We start from the raw sequence: 22,259 nt of genomic DNA on the forward strand, positions 1-22,259 counted from the left end.
ATCATCTGTATTAATCTCTTCTTCTATATTTTCTATTTTCAGAACAAGCAAATCAACCACAATGCTTCCCCGTTTCGTCGCTGGGGTCAATCGTCGTTGCGGTCCCGATCGGGAGATCAACGAACGCCCGGCTCATCGCACCGAAGGCCCTCGTCGTTGGCCGCTTCGGAGAGTGATGTCTACACCAAGTCCATCGACGATGACTACAGCTCGACCAAGAGCGGGTACAATCCGTGCATGGATGCGGCCAGTACGATAACGACGGACTCAACGCAAACGGCCGGCACGGGTAGCAACAGTGGCGGTCCCATCGGGGTCGCATCGTGGGGAACGTCGTTCGAGAAGCTGTTGGAAGATGCAGCTGGACTGCACACATTTTCAGTAAGTTGAAAAATGCCAATTCCTCCAGGGTAAATTATATTCATGATTTGTTCCGGTTTTCCTTACAGGAGTTTCTCAAGAAGGAATTCTCCGCCGAAAATATCTACTTCTGGACTGCATGTGAACGCTATCGGCAGATTACAGATCGGGAAGAACGCGCCAAGGAGGCCCAGTCCATTTTCGCCAAGCATCTCGAGTCGGGCTGCAGTGAACCGGTAAACGTAGACTCCATCGCGCGGAACATAGCCAAGGAAAATTTGCCACAGGCAGAACCCACGCTGTTTGCTGCCGCTCAGAAGCAAATATTCAACCTGATGAAGTTCGATAGCTATCAACGGTTCATCAAGTCAGACATGTACAAAACGTGCCAGGATTCAGAGACGAAGGGTCATCCTTTGCCTTATCCAGGGGAGCAGTTGGACCCGCTGTTGAGGACTGGTTTTGCCCTGCAAAGTGCAACCAAGTTGAAGAAGTCGTTGAGTAATGCTGAAGATCGGCGGAGGAAATCGTTGCTTCCGTGGCATCGTAAGACGCGGTGCAAGTCCAAGGATCGTGGCGAGTCTGATGGACGAAAAGAAAGTGGAAAATCTTCGCTGTCCAATGGTGGAGGGACCGGAGGTAGTAGCAACACGCTGAAGGTCTTGTCTACCAATTCTACTAGTGATATTCATAGTTCTAGGAGTTCCTTAGCTAGGTAAGTGTGACTTTACAAATCATTTTGCTTAAGAAATATCTATAGTCTAGATCTTCCATTGAAAGTATACATATACTTTTCAAACTTGCATTACAATAGAGACCAAGTCTCTAAAACCAGTCCTGGATTAATCCATTTCAAAGCAATATAAAATATAACAAAAAATATAAGAAAATCCTTAAGCCGGGGTTGGGTATTAGAGGGTTAAGGCTGTAGTAAAATTGGAATTAATGCATTGACATTGCAATGTTAAAAATTAAGAAGCATTTTTCTCCGCAATAATCGACAAATCGAGAAAAAAAAACTCACGCAGCTGTTTTATTTGGAAAATAAAACGGCTGTGATTTTTATTCATTTATTTTGTCTCTATTTTTATACAGAACACTGCTTTTTTAAGGTCAGACATTTGCTCCAATTTTACTAGGGCCTTAATTTTGTGATCTAATTGTCTTCTAATGTTTGAGAGACAAAAAAGGCGTTTTTAATGAATATCAACTACCGTGCCAGTACCATATTATAGTCAGCGCCATATTCTGAACGGTTCGTTCCTAATGTTGAACATTCATTGTTTTTACATCCAAAATAGTAAACTGTCAGTTCGAAACCTGATTCATTGTAATGTTTCAAAACTAAAATACATGGTTAAGTTGTTTTTTCAACAAATATTATACGTAAAGTTCGTTTGCTGTCCATAATAAAGAAAAATGTGTGTTCATAATAAGGACCATTGATGTATATGGCGTCCATAATTAGGAATATGCATGCGTCAGACTAACATATGATTTTTAAAATAATTGATAATTGATGGACGTTTTATTTTAATCTACGCGTTTATTTAGATATTAGACAAATGCAATGGCAAGACAAACCAATATCCCAGCTGTTGAAATCCTTTATAATTTAGGTTATTCAAATTGGATTTTCTTAACCGTTCAGAATATGGTGCTTGCACGGTAAACGATTTTTTTTTCTCAAACCTCCAACCTTACATATAACATTAAGTAGCGTCCAATTTTTTGGCTCCCTCCCCCCGTCCGTAACGCTTTTCGTATAACAAACTTCAATAGGGTCCTAAAGCCCTGTCCCAATTTTAGTATCAAACGCTTATCAAAGTTTAAGGCAGAAACACATGTTTACTCAATTTTTAAATGATTTCCATTGATTTAAGTACAAAAAACATTTTTCTATGATTTTTGAGATTTTGTCACGCCCCTTGGTTTAAACTCAAATTTTGAGTATATTTTGTTTTCCGTGTCCCTTCCGAAATGTCAGATAGGAACAACCCCAGTGTTAAAACTATAAGCCCTGTGGCAATTTTGTCGAAAAAGTGAATGTCAAACATGATCACAAGTGTCAAGGTTCATATTTGGAACTATTTTTAAAATTGAATTTTAAAAAGGTTATAGCCGTTATTTGAGCTCGAAAAATTGCTAAAGTAGCTGCAAGAACATGCTCTTTCGTATTATTAAATAAAAATAAGAATTCATTAAACATTTTAGGACCCAATTCTTTGTATGAGCCGTAACGCTTGAGCATACTCTCCCCTTCCTCTAGAACGTTACGTTTATCGACAGCGCCTAATGAAGGATGAGCTTTTGTGCATACAGTCGCCTCTCCACATATCGAAGAAACCATCGAGATAGGGAGAGATCGAGATATGGAGAGTGAAAATGTATGCAGACTGAAGGGACTTATGAAATCATCGACATAGGGAGAGATATCGAGATGTAAAACATCGAGATGTGGAGAGTCGACTGTATTTAACTAATTTAAGTCAAAACGGTACGGCTTATCGGTTATCGCTTTAGATTTCTTGAATAGAATAAAGCTGAACCGATAGACCAAAAATTTCAAACAGTTTATCAAGAAATTTTGAATGTTTTTTTTAACAGAGATTTTTATGTTTTTTTTTTTTGCAAGGAAACCATGAGGTACTCTTATACAGGGTGATTACTATTTCCTATCAGTAAAATAAGTAATCATAGAAAAAAGATGATTGTATGAATTTTAATTACCAGTGCATACCCAGTTTTGGATATCTGTAGCATTTGTCTTCACTGTACATAGATAATATATTAATTTTTTTACCTTAATTTCCAGCCACATGCGTTGTTTCAAAAGCATTACAGTTAACACGCACGTTATACAGAAGCAGATATTTTAACCAAAAAAGACATATTTTTTTTCGTTAAGATCTTCCATAATCAGTCTTATTCTATTCCCTAGTAAGTCTGAAAGATTGCGGTAACAGCGGAGTTTAGTCAAAAATACATGTCTGTGGAAGACGTGCGTGCCAGGTGTAATGCCTTTAAAACGACACATATGACTAAAAACTAAGAATAAATGAAAAAAGATTTAATCTTTAATTTGTCAAAATAAACTTTATAGATGTACAAAATAGGATGTACACTGGAAATTAAAATTCATACATCCATCTTTTATTTACGATCAGTTACTTTACTGACAGGAATTAGTAATCACCCTGTAAAGATTCCTACAGAAAGTTGCTGCGTGGTATAGTGAAGAAATTCTAATACAATTTCATGCCTAATTATGGAATGATACCTTAAGCAATCAAAATCAAAAGAAAGATAAAGATTCAATTCTCGCATAACTTGTGATCTCGTCCATTGGTAACCGAGTGTGTAGCTTGTTGTACTGAGCTAACGAATGGATTTACACGTTATTGAACAATGATGATGGATGAAGAGAAAATCCTTATCTATCTCCTAGTGGTGGTAGTTTTCATCCTGGTCCATTAATTTAGCATTAGCATTATAACTATAACTTTGTATAGCTACAAAGAACTGCCAATGATTTAAAGAAGATAAAATTTCCAATTAAAAATAAGCGAAATCATTGCCAATAGTAATGGATCCATTAGAAGTCGATAGAATAGCCTATGTTTAAAAGAAGGAAAAATTTCGAATGAAATCATCGAAAATCACTTTTAACTTCAGCACACTATTGGTAACCAGAGACGAACCAATCAGCAGCTTAGAGTCTTCTCAACAAACTTGACGTCCCATCACAGATTTTGGGCCGCATTTCTGAATCCTACACATCAACTTTGTAGTAATTATACTATTTTTTGGTTGAAATTCGGTCAAACGACCGGTTCGGCCAGATGGCATTCGTCCAAATGGTGTTCGGTTAAACGCCATTCGGCCAAATGGCCGGACACCGCTCCAGAAGTCTATTCAGAGATCATCCTTCTTTTCTTGCAAAAGTTAATCGAATCTCAGAAATTTCATCAGATTACTTTAGGTTTTTTTTAGAAACATCTACTAAATTTTTTAGAACTTTCTATTAATTTAAGATATATGCAAAAATATCTGAAGCCCAGGAGAAATCTTTGAGATAATTCCTACTTTTTGATTACTTTTTGATTGAAATCATAAACAAATCTTGGACGTAAATTTCAATTTTCATGTAAAATTATTAGGAAATTTCTTAATTTTTTAAAGAAACTTCTGAAGAATATCATAGATAATCCTATGTAAGAATGATTGAATACATTACTGGAGCTGCGGTTTTTCTTGGGAGATTTAAGATAGGAATTTGAAACGAACGAAGATGTTGTGAATCTGTAAAAACAAATACTGGATGAATATTCCTGAAGAAAATTTCGGGAGCAATACCTGGAGAACATTTGGAGCGAATGCATGATCAAATTTCTGATTAAAATCCTGAACAAGTCTTTAAAAATTCCAGACTAATACATTGCGTAATATCTCGTTAAATCCTCAATAGAATGGAATGGCCCTCTGAGAAAAATCTGCTCGGATTCTCAGAGGAATTTTTATCAAATCCATATAAAATTATCCTTGGAGTACTCGCTGATTCTTGTTTGCTCTAAATTTTTTTGGAGACCTTTTTCTGTTCATTGTTGAGCTCTTATTCAGACATGTAGTCTTTAAATTTCCTATTTTTAGACACTTAAACTCTACAAGCCTTATGTTAATCAAACTCACCGTTGCAATCTTCTATTTCACATTTTTCAGCTTTGACGCCGCCATCGGCAAGTCGTACGATCAGGACGATACCCGTAACACTTTGTGCCGTGTGATATTGTCGAATGGAGCAACGACGGTAGTGCAGACGCGGTCCAACGAAACTATCAAGGAACTAGTCGAACGATTGTTGGAAAAGCGCGGTATCGTGTACAATGCGTATGAGGCGTTCCTGGCCGGCAATCACAAACCCTTGGATCTGGATGGTCCGTCTTCTAGTCTCGCCGGGAAGGAGGTGAACATTGATCAACGGGTTGTGTTCAAGTTGAGCCTTCCGAACCGAAAGATGATTTCCGTCAAAAGCAAAGCCACCAAGCCGCTAGGAGACGTTCTTCGACCCATACTGTTGAAGTACAACTACGAGTTAGATCAGATGAACGTCTACTCCAAGGATGCTTATCTCGACATGACGTACCCGGTTACGAGCGTGGATGGACTGTGGTTGCAGGTTCGTAATGGAAACGAAAGTGAATTTCATCAGGACCTTACCCGAACCATTGCTTCGCGGTCCGAAAGGGCTTACGCAAATCAGGTACCCCCACTTCCCATTATTGCTACCTCCCAGCACCAGCAGATCATTAATCACTTCCAGCAGCAATTGCATCAACAAGCACACGCCCAGCAGCACAGCTTTGCAATGCCGTCCTCCAATGGAACGGCTTCCAATTACATTACAAAAAAGTCGCAAAACATGTACAGTAATTATTCTTATAACAATAACAACAATAACTTCCAGTTGAAGAACAAGGAAGACTTCAAAGATGATAACAAACAGGAAACGAACATGCTTGATGAAATTACCAACAAGGTATTCAACGAGTTAATGAACGGAAAGATTGCCAACGCAAAAACTCCAGATGACTGCACATCGGATAGCTCTTCGACTCGAAGGGATCGTTTCCGGAGGCGGGGATCGAACGCGCCATCGGAGAGCGGTCGAGGAGCTAAAAGCAAGAAATGCTCAACGGCTGGATCGGAGGATGGGGGAGAAAGTGTGAACAATGTAGGAACAAAAAAGCCCATCATTGCTAAATTGAAGGCTGGAGTAAAGTTGCAGATGCCAACGCGATCGCAGAATGACGGTAAGTTACATAGTTAACCTTCGGGCTGTCGCGCTGTTGTACTTTGTACTTGTGATTTATATGCTATCATTTTGCAACAAAGATATCTATCGACACCAAACCAAAATGTATTCCTCAAGAATCTTCTTAAGAACAATATTCGACGGTTTTTATTTACAGTATGACCCTTTATAATGCGGTAAAACAACAAATGTACATGAAAGTCGCATAATAATGAACGCACTATATACGGTTCGAGTAAACCACAGCTTTAAATCGGTATATCTCAAAATCCAGATAATATAGAAACTTGGAGTCTTTAGTAAAGTTGTTCTGGAGGTACCGCATTTAATTCGGGATTGGACCGCTAGATGGCACTAGTGGGCATGGAAGTTTTATTTTTGTTTTGCAAATATTTCAGGATCCTGATCATTTAGAAGGATGGCGTCTTCGGCAAAGTTGTTTAGTAAGTAAAGGACTATCATTGTTCGAGCTAGTTGATTCAATATTTTGCCACAAGGCGGCGCTAGTGTGCATGGAACTTTTTTTTGCAGATATCTCAGAAGCCTGACCACTTAGAAAGATAGTGTCTTCGGCAAAGTAGTTCAGTAGCTCAAGGACTATCATTATTTGAGCCAAGAAATAGGACATTTTGTCACAAGGCGGCGCTAGTGAGCATTAAAATTTTGTTTTGCGGATACTGCAGGATCTTGACTTTTTAGACAGGCACCTTCAGCAAAGTTGTTCAGAAGCTCAGGAACTATCATTATTTTACAAAATCTCGATCTTTAAGGATTAAACAAAGAAATAATTTGAGCTACTGAACAACTCTGCCGAAGACGCCATTTTTTAAGCGATAAGGCTCCTGAGATATTTGCGAAACAAATGTTTTATGCTCACTAGCGCCACCTGGTAGCAAAATTTTGAATCAACTAGCTTTAACAATGATAGTCCATAAGTTACCGAGCAACTTTGCCGAAGACGCCATCTTTCTAAGTGGTCAGGATCCTGAGATCTGCGATACAAAAGTTTCATGCTCACTAGCACCGCCTAGTGGCAAAATCCCAAATTTCTTGGCTAAAATAATGATAGCCCTTGAGCTACCGAACAACTTTGCCAAAGATGTCATCTTTCTAAGTGGTCAGACTCCTGGGATATTCGCAAAACCAAGGGTGTTGTACAAAGTACAACGCGCGACTACTCGCGTTACAAAAATTTTCGCGACGACCGAAAGGTTAATGTTATGTGTATTTACTTTCATTAAGTCAACATACTTTTCACAGACTCAAAAACACACTGAAATCTTTCGTTTGTTGATACCTAGATTTGGTAGAAAATTTCCGAATTTCAGAGAAAAAAAAAACTGCTACTTTCAGGTCCATTAAATTTACGCAAATAGTTCCGGACTTATACCGGATTGTTTCGGGGTACCTAAATTGGCCATATTATCCTTTCAAAGAATATCTCATGATTTGTGAGGATTGAGGGGGAGTTCAAAGAGAGCAGAATGAAAGCTAGAAAAGTTTTTGAACAAAATCTATCGAAAAACATAAAAGTTATGCGCATTTTAGTGTGTTTTCCAGCATGTGAAAAGTATGTTGGCTGAATGAAGAAGATAAGTAAAAAATAATGCTTTAATTAAAAAATCATTCTAATCCACTCGCAGAACTTCTGGAAGGCTTGAAGCGTGCGCAGCGATCTCGGTTGGAGGATCAAAGAGGAACTGAAATCAATTTTGAGCTGCCGGATTTCCTGAAGGATAAGGAAAATTTCACAACCAGTGGTGGTCAATCGGCAACGACAACAACATCTGCGACGACGTCAACGTCCGCCGGGGGACCTGTACATGCAACGAAACTAACGCGGAAGCCTGGTGTTAAGCGGCCGGAATACACCACTAGTTCGTCCGTTGAATTCCCACTAGGCTCGAGCACGAACGGAGGATCGCTGCAGCAAATCAATCGGCCACAACCGGCTCCACGATTGTCCATCACCAGCACCAGAGGGCTTGGCAGTGGGAGCAATCCAACATCTCCCAGCGCGGTCCCGGTGCATTCGGCTTCCAGTGAAAGCAATTTGAACAATCTGTCACTGCGATGCAATGCCTCGCCCCTGATGTTGGACGACAATGGAAACGGATCGCAATCGGAGAACAGTTATGCAGGTGAGTTTTCTGCAATCCCCGTTGGATTTCGATGTTGTCCGATGTATAGCGGCTACTGAAAATGTGTTTTTCTTATTTTTCAACCATGTCACACTATAGGCAGCTTTTCAAGTGTTATCGAGATGATCATGAGTGTTAAGTGAGGGTGCCCTTGCTTCTTGCAATGTCGATCCCCGGACGCCGATATGGTATTTATCAACTTGGTTCTCGGGTGTTCTGTGTCATTCAGTTTTGCACTGCCATCATCAAGTAGCACGTTTCTGTGTTTCGTTCGTTCATTGAAGGCATCTGTAGTTGTCGTGTTTCCTAGTAGTGTATTGTGTGTAGCTTTCCATTTTAGATGAACATGTAGTTTTTTCTCCAAATGTTTAGTAACGCGTGATTAGTTAGAAACAGATAGCTCAATAAAATTTGTGTTTAGATTGTGTACTTCAGTTTCAAGCTAATTTAGCTACCTACCTGATTTAAGGTAAATATCAGCTCGAATCGATTGTGCTATTTTTTTCCAGCAGATTTTTCTAGTTTTCCCCTCATGGAAGGGTTAGTCGTGATTGTCGTTTCTAGCTATTATCTACTCCTACACTGCCCATAAACGCATAATTGTCCCATGTGTATAGGAAATCCAGCTAACATGAGACTGACATGCATGTATGGGCAGTACAGCACAGTCGTTACCAAACCGATATAATTAACCCGTATCTGCCGAGTAAATGAAAAAAAAACTCTGGTTTTTTATCAGATTTTGACGGATTTCCTTAGTTCTATCTCCAATGGAATTGTCTGGATGTTTAGTTTTTGGAAAAATTTGGTTGGAAAAGTTCTGGAAATTTCCACCGGTTCGTAGTTAGTCCAGCTAAATGTTATAAATCTAACGCCAACTGAACTTTTTTTATAGTTTCGACTACGAATGTCATATGTGAACTAAATTGGACAAATTTATCAGCTTTGGTCTTGGGTAATTGTTTGGATTCCGTTAAAGCGGTCCCAGATTAGCCAATTTTATTCTTCCTGGCATTATTTATTCTTCCTTCCTTTTATTCTAAACTGGCAAATGTGGGTGTCAAACTTCATCATTCACGGAAACAACTTTAGAACTGACCGAGACAAACCAAGGAGGGTTTTGGCCACCTAGAAAACGAAAAATAATAGCGAATGTTTCCTCAGTCTCCGAAATCTCCCCATTTTGTAGAAAACCCTGTTCGCAGCAAATGCACTGGACCTGTCCTCAAGGTGGCCAACATTCTTGGAATGAGTTTGTTAGATCATGTCTGAGTTAGCTCTTGAAAGTTATGGAGGTTGACACCCGAATGTGATAGTTTAACCCTCAAAGTCCCGGGACAGATATTTTGTTTTCAATCGACTGATGGTCAGAAACAAATAGGTTTAATGGAAAGCGATTTTCACTATGATCGATGATGTTAGACTTCCTGCGAGTGGAATGTTCAACCAGAAGTTTAGGTCTTGGCATGTTTTTCAACCGGAGGTAAGTGTTCCCTAGTTACATTTTCAACAACTTTGACAATGAAACCAATATATCACGAGAGGTTTTGGCCCTTTTTATGACTTTAAGTAACAGAGCAATGCAAGAATGCAACATTTGGGAATGCTTTCCGAGTAGGAGCCGAGGTCAAGGAACACATGGACGATGCTCGAGGAGGACTTGCAAACACTTGGAGTCTTCGAAAGACGGGTGCTTTGGCGGTGTGCAGGAAAACGGTGTGTGGCGGCAAAGGATGAACCACGAGCTCGCCCAACTCTACGGCAAATCCAGTATCCAGAAGGTATCCAAAGCTGGAAGGATACCATGGGCAGGGCATATTGCAAGAATGCCGGACAGCAACCCTGCAGAGATGGTGTTCGTTTCGGATTCGGTTGGTACAAGAAGGCGTGGAGCGCAGCGAGCTAGGTGGCGGATCAAGTGCGCATCGATTTGACGAGCGGGGGGCAGAACCGAGGATGGACAGATGCGGCCACGAACCGAGTATTCTGGCGTGAAATTGTTGATTCAGTGTTATCTGTTTAGATGTTAACTGAATAAATGAATGAATGCTTCAATATCACATGTTTTGAGTGCTCAATATAAACGTGACGGTTACTTGGTTGATTCATAAATTGATAACGATGCACTATTGAGGAATACTTTGAAGCATGTAAATATCCTACATATGGAGAGATACCGAGATGTGAAATTAGAGAATTAGACTGATCAATTTAACCATATTTGTATTTGTATATTTGTTAATTCATCTGACTCCAACCCAACCCAAGTAACGTTGATAGATGAATAAAAGCTTATTCAGCTAAAAAGAGGCTGTATAAACAGCATTTTAGCTGAATAAGCTGTAATTCAACTACACATGTTACTTGGGGAGGTCACTTCCGGTGAACCAGCAGACAAACGACTACTCAAACTTCATGAAATAGTCTCAGCATTGCTGTAAGAACATGCTTCTACATGAATTGACATTTTGGTCAGTTTACCAGACAATAAACGGATCCTGAGAACATTTTCGGTGAATCAGTAACAAGCATAAATAATACGTATGTTAAACTGTCTCACCAACCCAGCTTTGGCCATATGGTAAACATGGTAATATTGAGAGTTGATGTCTTGCATTGGGCTTCTGAGATGATTTTTTGACGTTCAAGTAGTCGCATTGTTGCTTTGGGTGAAATTTAGACCAAAGAACACAGGCCTCGGCTCCTACCCGGAAAGCACTTCCGGAATCAGGATCCGGCTTTTGCTCATGCAAGAAAATACACCAAATGACGTATTCTTGAATTGGGCCGTTATTTAAAGTCTAATAATGGCTAAAACATAAGGTTAAATATTGGTTTTGTTGTTAAAGTTGTTAAAAATTAGGCTAGGAAACACTTAATTTCTGTTGAAAAAATGTATAAAAAAATGTTTTTGGCACCAGTCGATGAGATGTAATAGGTCTGTCCCGGGTATCAGAAGGCCGGCTCCAAAGGCACGTTCCCCACCAGTTGGGAGATTTGTGCCATCGCCATATTTGAGCCTATTTCATCATCTACCCGATGGGAGAGGAAAGGGAAGGGAAAGATGGGAGGAAATAGGAGTAAGGTCCCTTGAAGAGGGAAGATCGCATAAGCGAAATGAGAGCATGTAGCTCCATACCACAATGGGTTCGAACAGCGCCCTTAAAAGGGCACTGCAAAACGCATGAGCGTAAAGAGAGCCTATAGCTCATTACCACAGCGGGTTAAGAATAACGGAATGTCCTGAAGATTCAGGCTTCTGAATTCAGTTTCACTTAATAAGTGTTTACCAAGTAATTGGAATCGCATTTGCGCAAAAACTGGACAGTTACATATCAGGTGATACGAAGTTCCATAATCGGAGTCACAACTATCACACACAAATGAGTCAGCACGCTGAATATTTGCCATGTGATAGTTGAGTCGGCAGCGGCCTGTCAACGCTCTGACCAAGAGACTGCAATTTTGCTTTGACAGATTTGTTAAATACTTCGCCACCCTTGGAGATGGCTCAGTAATGTACAATTTTGTTTGACGACATGACTCCAAACTATTCCAATATTGCTTGTGCTGAGTTGCCGCCCAAGAATTTATCTGAAGCTTCACCCAGCACTTCGAAATTGGAATAGCCGGCTCAGGGCCAATGAAGTCATGCGATGCTCCATCGCGAGCTAGCTCATCAGCCAATTCATTTCCAACGATGGAAGAATGGCCAGGTACCCATACAAGGTTTACAGAGTTCACTGAATTCAGTTCCTCAATTTGAGTTCGACATGCGATAACAAGCTTCGACCTTGAATTGGCCGAAGCTAGAGCTTTTATAGCAGATTGACAATCTGAACAGAAGTATATGACTTTACCCATTACGCGCTGTTGAAGTACTGATTGCACTCCACACATAAGGGCAAATATTTCCGCCTGAAAAACGGTGCAGTTTCTACCAAGTGAGTAAAACTGATTCAGCCTTAGCTCACGAGAATTTACTCCTGCACCAGCTCTACCTTCAAGAAGGGAGCCATCAGTGTAACATACTATATTGTTTGATATACTTCTTTCCAAATAGCCAGACGTCCACTCTTCCCGTGAAGGGAATTGTGTGATAAATGTCCTGTAAGGAAAGTGACAAGCAATTGTGAGATCACTTGGAGCAAGGACAATTTTGTCCCAATTCACCAAAAGTGGAAACAACGAAGTGTGTGTAGATCTACGATTCACTGGATTTTTCTCCAGTAGATCCAGTACCCATAAACGGTAAGAGCAAGAAAGTGCTTCTTGTTTAAGATATATGTGTAGTGGCGCAACGTCGAAAAGGGCCTCGAGCGCTGCTGTGGGAGTTGTAGAGAACGCACCAGACATCGCCATCAAGCACATCCTTTGGAGATGGCCCAATTTTGATTGGATTATTCTCACTTCGCCCTTTTGCCACCACACAAGACATCCATATGCCAATATTGGTCGAACAACTGTTGTGTAAATCCATTTGATATATTTGGGTTTGAGGCCCCAAGTTTTACCAAAGGTTCGCCGGCATTGACCGAAGGCCATGCAAGCTTTTTTGACTCTGAAATCAATGTGAGGTGTCCATGAAAGTTTGGAAACTAGAATGACTCCGACATACTTTACTTGATCAGTCACATTAATCTCAGTGCCAAAAAGACGTAAAGGTCGAATTCCATCGCGGTTTCGTCTTTCCGTAAACAGAACAATAGATGTTTTATTCGGGTTAACCGAAAGGATATATTGGCGACACCAACCCTCGACTACCTGAAGAGTACTTTGCATCAGGTCGAATAGGGTGCTTATGCACATAACAACTATCAGAGCTAGATAGTCGTCGGCAAATCCATATGTTGGAAAACCGCTATTATTGAGTTGCCTCAATAGCGTATCTGCTACGAGATTCCACAAAAGTGGTGACAAGACTCCCCCTTGGAGGCATCCGCAAACACTCAATTTTCGAATCGCTGCTTGACGCAATGTCGAGAAGAGATGTCGGTTTTTGAGCATTTGATGAATCCAATTGGTAATCATTGTAGGTAGCCCATGGTTTCGTGCTGCTTCCAATATGGTATCGAAAGACACGTTGTCAAAGGCACCCTCAATATCCAAGAAAACACCTGTGGTATAGAAGAAGCCGTCTTTCGAATATAATCGACGAGAACGGACGTTCCAGCCGGCACATTCGTGAGTTTGGCCGGTCGCGACATTGGCGAAGTAATCACCATTATGATCAATTATGAAGATAGATGAGTCAGTTCCGGGCTGCAAATCTCTTACATAAAGATACCTATCTTATAATTATGAATAAAACATTATAATATGTTGATCTATATTAACGGAGCGTTAATAATGTCATCATTTATGAATAGTACCTTTTGAAATGTTAGGCTTTATAACGGAATATTAGGGAAGCGGGATTGTAGAAAAAAAATGCTCTTTTACTCGTTGTGGAGAGTTTCTCTCGAGTGAGAGGTAAAAGGGTCTTGGCAAAAGCAGACGGAAAACTCGTGGTAGTCTTTCGATTATAGTCGACGAGAACGGACGTGAGATGTCGGATGGAGAGGACTCTAATTCCGCGGACGTTGTTCCAGCCGGCACATTCGTGAGTTTGGCCGGTCGCGTCTGCTTTTGCCAAGACCCTTTTACCTCTCACTCGAGAGAAACTCTCCACAACGAGTAAAAGAGCATTTTTTTTTCTACAATCCCGCGAAAGCTGAAAACCTCTATAATAAAGATAAAAATATAATTGAGTCAATCAATGAATATCGGTAATAAATGCAATGATAATTACTTAATCGAAACTATCAATCATTACTCATGTTTGCCTTTTATTTCAGGCGTGCTCAAAATTGGCATGTTTTGATAACATGCAATCTGTTTACGTTTAACTTGTACCCAACATCGAAAGCGGAGCGTTTCTTCTAGGGACAGTGATACATATCAGAGTGATTATTCGCCAATATTAATGCATGTTTCATGTACAGCGACACATTTTTGCTAAGTTATTGCTATTTCATATGATGCTTTCTGGATTGATCTGTCAGTTTATACAACTTAACGCGATTCTATGTTGCACTATTTTCGACATGTTTTGTTGTCAACACAGATTGTCGTTTATGAATCGTGTACAAGTTTTGTTGACATTGATAACGCTTAATTTGGCATCTTGTGCGATTCTGATTTTTGACGTACGAATATGTGATTTCGGATGCACATTCTTATACGATACGTGGTTCACTGGGAATATAAAAAACGAATTGAAGTGGAGTCAGATTTATACCGAAATTGCTAACTTAATGACGAAAAAGGAAGTTAAGGCATTTCTTACCTGATCTAACCCAGTGAACTACTGGAATAACTTCGAATTGGTGAATATTTTTAAAATTTCTCATAGTCCTTGGAAACTGCACATCCATGCAATTTCATTAGAGCTAAAATTAAGCAAATCCGACGAAAGAAATTGACGAAATGGCAGCATTTTTAGCATTTTTTTTTCTAATTTACTCGGCGGATACGGCTTTACAAATTCCTTACATACAAAAATTAAGGTTAGTTTAACATTTAAATTTCAGTCAAATCGGGCTATCAAATACAGATCCACCATTTCGGACATTTTGTAGGGGAGAACAGTATTAGATTATTACCTTTGACACAGAATGTAAATCATACCAGACCGCATTACCCGGTCATGCCATGTCCAGTACTTTAAACTTGTGTCAACTTAATTGATCTACTAGCCTCCTAAAAATTTGTGTCCATTAAAAATTTATGGTTCTTCCTAGGTTTTTCATAAATAATCATGCGAGTTGATTTACAGAACATTGAAATTTTCTCAGCTAAAACTTTACCGAAGACTACATTTTAATTTGTGGCTTCCTGGCGTTACGTTCCAACTGAGACATAGTTTGCATCTCAATTCTTATGAATGCTTGCTTGCGTTTAAGAATAACACGCATTGAATTTTAACACTTTCCTTCACTTTTGCAAAAGAAGAAAGCAAAATAGCAAACATCACTAGTAAGGCGAGCAAATACCTTTAAACTCTTATATATAGCTTATCTTGACAGATAGGCCTGTTTCGTCTGTGTGCCTAATTGAACGTACACGATTTCCATATAAAAATATATTTTAAACTCTAAATAGACACATTGTGAACAAAAAATCTTGCCTAAAAGGATATTTCTGAAACAACAAATAATTTGCAAAACAACTGATGAACTTGTCTGATGCATTTTCAAGTTCATTTTTGAGTGCCTGTTGGAAATGAAATCGAATCGTGATGAAATAGGTATATTCGAAAATACGTCAGGTTTGCACCCGCGTCAAATATGGTGCCTTTATGTTATTAGGGTCGTGGTAAGTGAGAGAACAACGCTCTCTGAATGAAATTAAAATACTCGTGTTGTATTTCAATCTAAGCGTGTATGCACTGGAAAGAGATTCAACTGCATGTAAACTGTAATTAGAGTGACAAGATTTAGCTGTAAATCAAGACCGCTCACTAAGATTTCTCTTCAAGATTCCTGCGATCAATCTCCTGTACTGACACCGAACCATCTCATCATAGGGTCATCTAATGGAGATTGTAATTATTGCTAGAGATGTATCGAATAGAACTATTTGGCCTTCGGCCGAATACCAAATAGCTGAGATATTATTACTTGGCCAAAGGTATCTTCGCCCGAATATTAAGAGACTAGCCTCTAAAACTCAATATTTGGTTGGACGACACCCATATAGTCGATACATTTCTAAAAAAATACATTTCATCAACCCTGGGTTAACACAAATAGGTGACACGTCAATGTTGGAGTAGTTTCTAGTGGTGCTACTGGTGGTGGCTGAGGGCGTAACTTCTCGAACACCAGAAACCGTTTGAAGATATTATAGGAATTGTAATCTTATAAGATTCTTGCATTTCAAAAGTTGTTCCATACTTTGGGACAAGCTCATTTTCTTTGCGAAAGTTACCACCCCACAATCCAACCTTAAATAATAACAAAAACCTACCTTAAATAATAATAAAAACACTAAGTGAAACGGAAACACTTGGAGGGCTTCGAATAAGTAGGGGAACCTGGTCCAATTCGGCCATGTGCTAATTCGGACCATCAAGCGTTTCTCAATACTGGCGTTACTGTAAAGATCGTGTGTACAGCTGAAAAGCACGCTCTGTCTCAGTGAGGGCGTAATGCCAAGAAGAAGAAGAATATGTAATATTGTTGTTTGTTCGTTATTCGATCACTATTCGGCCGAATAACTTGATTTATTATACGGCAAAATATTTTTTTGTGATCTTTCATTGGTCAAATATTTAGAACATCTCTAGTTATTGCCGACATACGTATTCGTCACAATTGATAGCCATGACAACTTAATGATCGCTACTTTTGGCAATGGGTGAGACCTTTCAAAAGCCATTGCAATACCTAGAAATATGTCGATAGGCATCACGTGAATAGCAAAAAATCTGGCGCCATCTAACATTCAATATATTTTCGGCAATGTCACAATGTAAGAACACTAGCTTCAGTATTGGTAGCACATATATGTGGTTGAGTGATATTATTGTTGATTAAGCTTAAAACTTGCAATGTATTACATACTAAAGTTTCGTATCTATTTTCTTTGCAGACACAACTATGATATTCACGCACGGTCCGGGCAATGCATGTACCTCTCCTGAATCATCGCCTTCGGCCCGCTCTTCCCACCAACGGGGGTCAAATTTTCATCTTAGTACCGGTGAAAGTTACGACCCTTCGCAGCCCAGCAATGGATGCAGTTCCACAGAACTGCAGGACGCAAATCCCTCGGGCAATTATCATTCGTATCACCATCATCACCACCACCATCACCATCATCACACTACTGGGGGCATGGCTCATCATCTTCAGCAGCAGCAGCAACAGCACCACCATCATCTTACTGCGAGTACCAGCAGTGGCAGCTCAAGCAGCACTAATAGCAGCAATACGGGCACCAGTACCAGCAGCAGTAGCAGCAGCGATGCGGACAACCAGAAAGGGCCACCACCTTTGCCACCGAAGCCAAAAATTCTTCCCATCAAACCGTCCAACTGGGGCCACGCGCCACCAGGATCTAACAGTAGTAACTCTGGCACAGCTGGCAACAGTATGAGTACCAGTTTATGTAACTTATCCACTAGCTCAAATGGGAACGGTATTAGCGGTAACAGTACTAGTAGTCAAAACGGTGTAAGTAACGGTAATAGTAACGGCAGTGGTAAAGACAGGCGGTCGTCTGGTCAGCAGGGGGGCTCGCTGGAACGGCATTCCCAGCCGCAACAACAAAAGCAGCAGCCACAACAGTCACAGGCGAGAAGCGTTTTTCTTGACCATGCAACAAGCAGCTTCGTGTAAAAAAGGAATGAGATATGCTAGGATGTATAATGGTTGATTAACTAACTGTAATAAGAGTGACGAGATTTTTTATGCGATAATACGCTTTTAAAGCTGTTTGTACGTATCCTAAAACTATGCGCGTATTTTTCATGAGCAAATTTTATTTATTTTTCTGTCGAATGTCCGTATTATTTCAGATTTTTTCGCACTTCACTATGTACATATGAAGATTTATATATTTAAAATATAATTTTTATAAAAAAAACAAATCTTTATTGTTTTGATGCCAATATCACAAGACATAGATTAGTTGTAGTTTAGTTATATGCGAGAAAGTTATGGACCATTTTAGTAACGCTGGACGATTTGAAATCAAGACGTGTTCGGATTGTTCAAGGGATGTCATCCTCGAAATTACGTTAGAGACGGATTGAAGTAAAGAGATGCACTATCGGATTAACCCTCTAATACCCAAATTTTTGAACATCCCTATCCTTTTTCATTTTTTCTTGAAGCCTCTTCTGGTTACTGATTTTTGGCAATAATAAAAATTTAGGTTTTCAGGGTACTTTTAAAAATATGAAATTTTTAATTTTTTTCTATGATATTTTTTATTTTCCGTGTAATTAACGGAAAATCAGGTTTAAAATTATGTTAATACCACCAAGCTCTTCTTCTGTAATAGGTTGATCGTAGAAAAATATAAAAGGTTTGCATTTTTATATTACACGTTGAATGAACCCCAGGCATTTGAAGGTTATATAGGAATACAATTTTTCAAACAATTTTCAAAAATAGAAAAAAGTTTCAAAAGTCATAAAAACTTTTCTTATATGCATGTTATGAGTCAAGGTTAAAGCCACAAATAAAATCATTTTGATTTCTGAGCTACGAAAAAATACACAAAATTCCAAAGTGTACCCCGTCTAAAGACGGGGTTGGGTATTAGAGGGTTAACTGTTCAACATTGCACTCAAGAGTCAAGGCCCTTGACTCTAGGGTGTTATTATGAGATCTGGCGTGCATCTGAAGAGGGAGACAGTTGATAAGTCCGAGAAAAGAGAAAGATTTCACGTTTTAACTACAACTGACTTGAACCGAGGCTAAAGATAAAGCGCGAGAACTGTGATGGAATGAAATAAAAAGGCGATCTGTACTCAGCTAGGTTTCAGAATCTACTGACTCGTAGGTTTATTATTATGATCGATCAGACCTTCGTCTGCATTCGTATAAGTGAATCAGTTAGTCATTACACTTGATAGTGTTGGTTTCCGTTAAGCGGAATTACACTATTAATTAAAACAACTATTGAATGCGTAATATGTTCACGCTAATATTAAACACTTCAGTCCTTCCCCCTTTGAAGAAGTTTCGAATTCATATTACAATATCAATCAACATTTAGAGCTATGTTAATTCATGTTCAGATAGAATTACAATTTCAAATACAAATAAAAAAAAATATTCAGATCGAACTTAAGAATCATTATGACTACATCACGACTATCACTACTTCGCATACACAAAATCATCATTGCGCTTGTCCGTTCGTTGTCGTTTAGAACGTCGGGGAGCAAGTTCTGGCGTATGCTCTACCTTCTCGGTGCACTTCCTTTTTCTGACGTATCGCTTCTCCTTCTGAACCTCATCCTCGGGAAATCCGAAAAATTCTTGGCTCGAATCCTTGTCCTTGTCTGCCCCCGGCTGTCGCCGGACCACCCTTATGTTAGGTTTTTCCTGGGAATCGCCACCTCTACACACGCGAAGCTGTTCTTGATGAGCCATTGTTACCACGCTTCCAATTTGAATCCTCCGCATCATTCTCACTGTCTGAATCCGCTCGCATTCTGCTGACCATATTACTCAAAAAATCGTCCGGGTTGGAACCAGAAGTATCAGGGTCAATCATATTCACGGCATCCCTTTGCATATTTTTCAGCTTGAAGCACCTTCGTTTAATGTGCCCCTTGACACCGCAAAAATCGCACACCATCTGTGAGTAATCAGGACGGTTTCTTTCCTCCTTGCCATTTCCACGACTTCTGGTCTGCCACTGCTTGTGTTGCCACCTATCTTTTTTGTAAGGGGAATATCCTAATCGGCTTTTGACCGGTCCACGAAATTGATCAACTTTCGCACTGGAATTGGCCCTCGCCGCTGCTTCCATTGTCGTCGCTAATTTGTGCAATCTGGCCCCAGGAAACCCAGAAGCCTTCAAAGATGCAATCTGTTCCGTACTGTTGCTGTAGTCCATATTCTTAGCATTATTTCTGGCGATTTCCCAAGTGGCAATCAGTTTTTCTGCCGTTTCTAATGTTAGCTTCTCCTCATTTAACAATCCAGGGTGTCTACTACCTGGAAAAACCTGGAAAACCTGGAATTATCCGGGAATTTTATTCAACCTGGAAAAAACCTGGAATTCTCAGGGAATTTTGATCACAATCAGGGAAATTACTTTGAGGCAGTAATTCATGATAGAATATGTTAACGACAATGGATTTTTGCGTCATAATCCAAAGCTACCATTATTTGCCAGAAAACTCTCTTCATTCGAAAAAAAATTTCGGCTGCGCCGCACTGATAAGCACTATATGAGCTATTCAATGAAGATCCTTTTAAGTATGAATTTTTATCAGCTCATCAAAACATGATTGATGTTTTTAATGTCTCTTTATTTATTTAGTGAAAGATTAACATATCAAGGGCTGGTAGCAGGTTTATTACCATTTTTATGCAAGTCTCTAAAAAGTTTATTTTTGATAAAAGGCACGGTGTGCTGGAACACACATATTATCGAACTTGCATGAACCTCCGATCTTTTTTCACTAAAAGTTAGCCTTGATAGTCAAAAGAAGCTTGCAGAATATTAAAAAATCTTTCATCGGCAAAATATTGGAAAAAGACGATTTTTGTATTTTTACCCTTCTCCCATATATGAGTTCATAGGATAATATTAGAGATACACTATTATGATGACTTTTAACGGCTTAATGATCAATTTGACATATCTTTAACATGAATGAATTCTTAGATGTTTTAAATTAAGCATCATTTCCTACATACACTCACACAATATGACCAGCCCATGGTGGTATGCCGTATTTTATATAATGGAAATTTCACTTTTCACTTCAGAAAAGCTCAAACGAACGCTTTGTATTCTTCTTTCTGAATCAAATAAGTAATATTTTACGTATACGGTAAAGTTTTCTAATCAGAATAGGAATTCCCAGAAATGGATACACATGGCAGTATAGGCTGTATTCATGTGCTTATACGCGCAAAAGTCTTGAGAGAGGGTTCACTATAACATGATTAACAGTAAACGGCTTATATAGCCTTAAAGTGGTCTCAAGCTCATCGTGATACAAGTTTTGTGCTGTCACTAATCTACTCAAATGCAATGCGCACATTATATTTGGGGTTTGAAGTGCCTGATTTTGAGTAAAAGGGCTGGATTACTTCGGATCGACATTATGTCATCACTCCAATTATTTGTCATAGGATGAATAATAAATATGGCGACGATGACAAATCGATCCAACGTAGTTCAGCACTTTTATTCAAGACTTCGCACTTATGGAGGGGGCAAATTTTGCGAAATAGACACAACAATTTCAATATCCATAATGGACACATACATTTTAGTATCGTAAAACGAGGTATCTTTGAAAATGCGGCTAACTTTGATAGAGCGGGATCCGCAACGTACTAAACAAAAAAATAAAAATTATGTTATTCAGTTAAGCAAAACGAATACGACACTAAGGGGTATCAGTGTGACACTTCACCTCTGAGCTGTTTTCGTGCCAATCGAGAGTATTTGAGGCTTTATATTCGAATATTTAAAAATGATGAGACTTTGGTACTTTCAAAACGCTCACAAACAATAGGCCTATTCACATGACGTCCCAAAACAGCTGATCGGGAAGCTCTTTGACAGTTCTTCTATGAAAATGATAGCCTCGTGTATGTACCGGTCCTCCACCGATGTAAACAAATGCATAGACGGACCTGTCACATGAAAAGGCCTATCTGTTTTACTATCACTATTTCATGAAACTACAATGAGTTTGGTACGTATGCTTGATGGCCTACCTATAGTAGAACATGAATCCGGTATCAAACCTCATAGGGAAAAACAGTTTTACAATTTGGAATCATTTTCGTAATCAAAGTCACAAATTCCCATATAACTTTAAAAGCCTAGAGGTATGCAACGCCTCATGTACTTTACGGGATTCATTCGATTTATACTCATTCATGTTCCAAAAACGATTGATTTATGGTGAATTCAATGTCGAAACATGATTATCGATAGATATTTATTCAGATATATACTTTTATACCCATTATTATCAATTTATGATGGTGTTTATCATGTTTGCTTTGACTGAAAACCGTTTTAAAGATGTTTCTTGTTCAATAAATTCTGTACTTTAATTGATAAAATCTAATCCAGTTTCTCTTTTAACACTTCAGTCGTCGCGCTGTTGTATTCTGTACAACACTGGTGGAAAACCCTCGCTCTTCGTTCCCAACAGTAGCGTGGGTCAGAACCACCACGTGGCAAACCGCGCG

General features: G+C 39.3%; 1 protein-coding gene across 8 annotated transcripts in view; it reads left to right on the forward strand.

Annotated features, from left to right (window-relative positions):
- Positions 1-17,741, forward strand: part of LOC5569098 (regulator of G-protein signaling loco) — a 171,367-nt gene extending 153,626 nt beyond the window's left edge. For 5 of the 8 annotated variants that reach the window (XM_021848787.1, XM_021848788.1, XM_021848789.1 and 2 more), the window contains 5 exons: positions 43-381; positions 450-1,075; positions 5,080-6,170; positions 7,816-8,313; positions 16,948-17,741. In XM_021848787.1, the coding sequence (XP_021704479.1) occupies positions 43-381; positions 450-1,075; positions 5,080-6,170; positions 7,816-8,313; positions 16,948-17,696 (3,303 nt within the window). In that variant the 3' untranslated portion in view covers positions 17,697-17,741. Of the gene's footprint in view, positions 1-42; positions 382-449; positions 1,076-5,079; positions 6,171-7,815; positions 8,314-8,412; positions 8,502-16,947 lie in introns of all 8 variants that reach the window. The other 3 variants (XM_021848792.1, XM_021848790.1, XM_021848791.1) reach the window with 3 other exon arrangements.
- Positions 17,742-22,259: the final 4,518 nt, after the last annotated feature.

The sequence above is a fragment of the Aedes aegypti genome, chromosome 3, assembly GCF_002204515.2.
Source record: "Aedes aegypti strain LVP_AGWG chromosome 3, AaegL5.0 Primary Assembly, whole genome shotgun sequence".
In the NCBI taxonomy this organism is placed as follows: domain Eukaryota; kingdom Metazoa; phylum Arthropoda; class Insecta; order Diptera; family Culicidae; genus Aedes; species Aedes aegypti.